The following is a 4,251-nucleotide window of genomic DNA, read 5'->3' as shown; positions in this document are numbered from 1 at the left end:
TGTGCATATAGAATTTTTTAACAATAATTTATCGTAGAATATGTAGCATTTAGATAACTAGACCCACCCAAATAATTGAATAATTGGACATACTATTGTCTATCGTTGTCACGAATTCTTCTCCCCAAAGGTAATAGGACCATTTTTTTTCCCCGCAAGAAATAAACACCTCATATTTGTCATTGTTGCCATACTTTTAACTTCTAAACTATTTGTAGAATGCTTTAGGTTATCACTTATCATGTGTTAGAGATTCTTGAAGAGAGTGTTTCCCAATCTCTTTCCTTTTTAAAAATAAATCCCAAGAAGGCAACTATCAAATTAATGGAGTTATTTTTTAGCTTCTATATATATTTCATTTTGGTTCAGATTAATGACTAATCCATCATGAATCGTAGCTCTATTTAAGGATTTATCATCGGCCAATAAATTGTTGGATGCACAATGTTAAAATTTAGGCATGAGTTCAAAAATTAAGTAGGCTCATGATAAATTATACTAAGAAATTAAATGTGATATAAGATAGTAACTACTAATTAGTTGGCAAAGGATCATAGACGAGAGCATATGTTGTCTGTTTACATGCTCAAAAATGACAAGAGCCCACGTTGTGTGGGGTTTTCATGTCTACAATCACCATCCATTAAATAATTGACTATATGCAAAGTTAGGTTAGGCACCATCTTCACCATATTCATAATTTCATATTCATCTCCTTAAAAGCAATAATAATAGTTGCATGTTGATTTAACTAAGATAACTATTCACATAAAGATATCTTCATATAAAAATTGAGAATGGTCAAACAATTTGACATTGTAACTAAATTACTTAATATAATATATGCAATGTTCTGAAAACCGGATCGAACCGGCCGGTCGAACCGTGAACCGGACGCTAAAGTGGTTCGGTCAACAAAGGAAACCGCAGAATTTGATAATCGGTATTGAACCAGTCCCACACCCACACTCCCACTCCCACAGAACAACTCCCACGAGGCCACGAGGCCACGACTCACCACGACCCACCGGCCACCACTGTGAGAGACAGAACGCCTGAAGCCCTCAACACACTCACCTCCGTCGCGCCTTCAGCAGCGTCGCACCCTCAGCAACCTTGCGACCTCAGCAGCGTCGCGCCCTCAGTAGCGTCAGCACGGTCAGCGCCCTCAGCCACTTCGCCGTCAGCGTCTGCCTCTGAGAGAAAGCAATAGAGAAGCGTCAGCAGCGTTGAAGAACTGAAGTCCTCATTTCCAGGTAATTTTTATTTTTTAATTTAGTTATGATTTATGAACATGATTTTGTGATGAAATCTGATACTCTGTGAACTCTGTGAACAAAGAATTTTGATGAAATTCTGAGTCTGTGCAACTGTATGAACTGATATAGTGATATCAACTCTGTGAACTGACTGAACTCTGATGAAGTCATGAAACTGTGATGAAATATGATTATGAACTGATTCTGTGATGAAATATGAATTGATTTTGTGAATTCTGATTTTGTGAAATCTGATTGTGTGAACTCTGATTTTGTGACATGATTTTGTCATTGTGAACTCTGGTTTTGACGTTTTGTATACTCTGATTTTGAGAGATGATTTTGTGAATTGAATTCTGAATTTTTTGAACCTGAGATGTTGTTTGTATACTCTGATTTTGGAATTTGGATGTTGTTTGTTCAATGTTCATTTGTTGTGAACTTGAGAGTTGAGATTATTGGGTTGGATTGCTGGTAATATTTAGGTATAGAAGAAAGTATCAACCAAGACCTACCTAGGAATAATAATGCTGAAAATAATTCTGCTTCGAATGAATGTTCTCTTCCTCCCGTGAGTAACGAAAATCAGTCACAAACTTCTAGTGTTCGGGGGAAAACTGATCCTGCTTGGAGATACGTTGCTTTACAGAATATAAATGGAAAACCGCATTACCAATGCTTATTTTGTCTGAGTACTTTTGGGGGCGGGGGAATTAATAGAATGAAAAAGCATTTGGCGAAGATAGGTGGAGACATTAAGAAGTGTTCTAAGGTCCCGTATGATGTAGAAAAACAAATGGAAGGTTTGTTGAAAGAGATTCAGAAAAGTAAAACTAGTAAAAGGAAAGTAAGTTTCAACGAAGAAGGTACCGATGAGTGTGAGGATACAATTGATGAAGTAATAGCGCAAGAGGAACAACAAACTCCGAGTCAGTTACCAACTAAGGAGGTTGTTGGAGGCGATCCAAAAAAGAAAGCAGAAATCATTATTCCTCCTATGTTTGCACCAAGAACAACTCCGGAAAGTCAACCAAGTCTGAAAAGCGTGTTTCAAAACAAAGAGGCGCTTCATGAAGTTGATAAGCGAGTGGCTAGATGGCTTTTGGATTGTAGGATTCCTTTCAATGTGGTTATGTCACCTTTTTTTCAAGATATGTTGGATGGTGTAGCTGGCTTTGGGCCTGGTTATAAAGGTCCTTCTTATGACTCTTTGAGGGTTAACTTATTAGCCGATCTCAAAAGGGAGTGTCAAATGGTTGTTGATAGCTATAGGTCTGCTTGGAAAGAAACTGGATGTACTCTCATGGCTGATGGTTGGACAGATTAAAGGCAAAGAACATTGATTAATTTTTTGGTTTATTGTTCGAAAGGGTTGTGCTTTGTGAAATCTGTAGATGCCTCAAGTATGGTTAAAAATGCTTCTAGCTTGTGTGACTTGTTTTTAGAGGTGATTGAATGGATTGGACCTGATAATGTTGTTCATGTAGTGACTGATAATGCTGCGAATTATGTTGCTGCTGGTAGGCTTATTAATAAGAAATTTGAAAATATTCACTGGTCACCTTGTGCTGCTCATTGCTTGAATCTTATTCTAAAAGATATAAGCAGCATGCCACATATTTCTAACCTTGCAACACGTGCTTCAAAAATTACCGTGTTTGTATATAATCATACGGTGTTCTTGTCCTGGCTAAGACAAAAAGAGGATTGGAGGGTGATTGTTCGTCCAGGTGCAACTCGTTTTGCCACTGTCTTCCTCACATTGATGAGTATCTTTGAGAGCAAATCGGAATTACAACAATTGGTTGTTGATACACACTTTACCGGACACAAATTAGGAAGGAGTGCCAATGAGAGAGCTGTGAGTGCAATTATCCTAGACAATAAATTTTGGGATGATTGTTTTACTGTATGCCAAATTGTGAGTCCGTTGATTAAATTGCTGAGGTTGGTAGATGCCGATGATAAACCATCATTGGGAATTGTTTATGAAGGTATGCTGAGGTCAGAAAATGGAATCAAAGAAATGTTCAAGCATAGGAAGAGTGCATATCAACCTTACACAGAGATTATCAACTCAAGATGGGACAAACATTTGAAAAAAATCTTCACGCAGCAGCCTATTTCTTGAATCCTGATTGCTTTTTTTCTGAAAATTATAGAGAATCACCTGATGTCATGCGAGCTTTACTTGATCTTGTTACATTGCATTGCAAGGTTAATAATTTAGATTCAGTTGAGGCAATGAAAGAAATACACTTATATAGAGATCGAAAGGAAAGCTTTGATAGGCCTGAAGCTGTTCCAGCTGCAAAAAAACTTCAACCTGGTAATAATATCTGTTTGATAATAAGCTTTAGTTATTTACTTATTTTATGTTTTGGTTTCCTTAATTTGATAACTAATACTTGAGATATGGGATTGTAATTTGTAGATGAATGGTGGAGGTTGTTTGGTAGTTCTGCTCCATGTTTACAAAAAATGGCAGTTCGCATTCTTAGCCAAGCATCTGCTTCTTCAGGGTGTGAAAGGAATTGGAGTCTTTTTGATCAAATTCATACAGCAAGAAGGAATAGATTGGAGCATGATAGGCTAAGTGATATTGTGTATATTACATATAATTTGCGTCTTAAATCCAGGTAATTTATATTTCATCCTTTCATTTCATATCATTAGATTTTGTATAGCTAATATACTAGGCTTATCATATATTGTATTTAATTTGTTAGGAATGAAAGAAAAAAAAGAAAGCTAAAGTCGCAATATGATCCAATCGATATTGAAACTATTGATAACGTCGATTTTTGGGTGACGGAAGAGGTTGTTGAAAAAGAGCCTGATCTTCCAAGTAATATTGAAGACTTGCTTGGTGAGTATTATAGTTTATTGAACATACAATAAATTACAATAGCTTTGATCTTTAATTTATTGATAATGTGTTATATTTTCTTAGATGAGATTGATGCTGATTTAGATCAAGGTGGTGGTGGTA

General features: G+C 36.4%; 1 protein-coding gene across 1 annotated transcript; it reads left to right on the top strand.

The window, feature by feature from the left end:
- Positions 1–2,664: 2,664 nt before the first annotated feature.
- Positions 2,665–4,216, top strand: LOC107496386 (uncharacterized). Its single transcript, XM_052252047.1, has 4 exons — positions 2,665–3,263; positions 3,422–3,588; positions 3,694–3,898; positions 4,213–4,216. Exons 1-4 carry the CDS (start codon positions 2,665–2,667, stop codon positions 4,214–4,216), a joined length of 975 nt encoding a protein of 324 aa, XP_052108007.1.
- The last annotated feature ends 35 nt before the right edge of the window (positions 4,217–4,251 follow it).

The sequence above is a fragment of the Arachis duranensis genome, chromosome 7 (genome assembly GCF_000817695.3).
Source record: "Arachis duranensis cultivar V14167 chromosome 7, aradu.V14167.gnm2.J7QH, whole genome shotgun sequence".
NCBI lineage: Eukaryota > Viridiplantae > Streptophyta > Magnoliopsida > Fabales > Fabaceae > Arachis > Arachis duranensis.
The sequence above is the reverse complement of the archived record's forward strand: the minus strand, read 5'-3'. Positions and strand labels throughout refer to the sequence as shown.

Excerpts from the sequence above, each read along its gene's own strand:
- LOC107496386 (XM_052252047.1), top strand. The coding sequence starts at position 2,665 with ATGGTTAAAAATGCTTCTAGCTTGTGTGACTTGTTTTTAGAGGTGATT. Across the intron at positions 3,264-3,421 it reads GTTTATGAAGGTATGCTGAG|AGAATCACCTGATGTCATGC; the intron begins GTCAGAAAATGG and ends TGAAAATTATAG. Across the intron at positions 3,589-3,693 it reads TGCAAAAAAACTTCAACCTG|ATGAATGGTGGAGGTTGTTT; the intron begins GTAATAATATCT and ends TGTAATTTGTAG.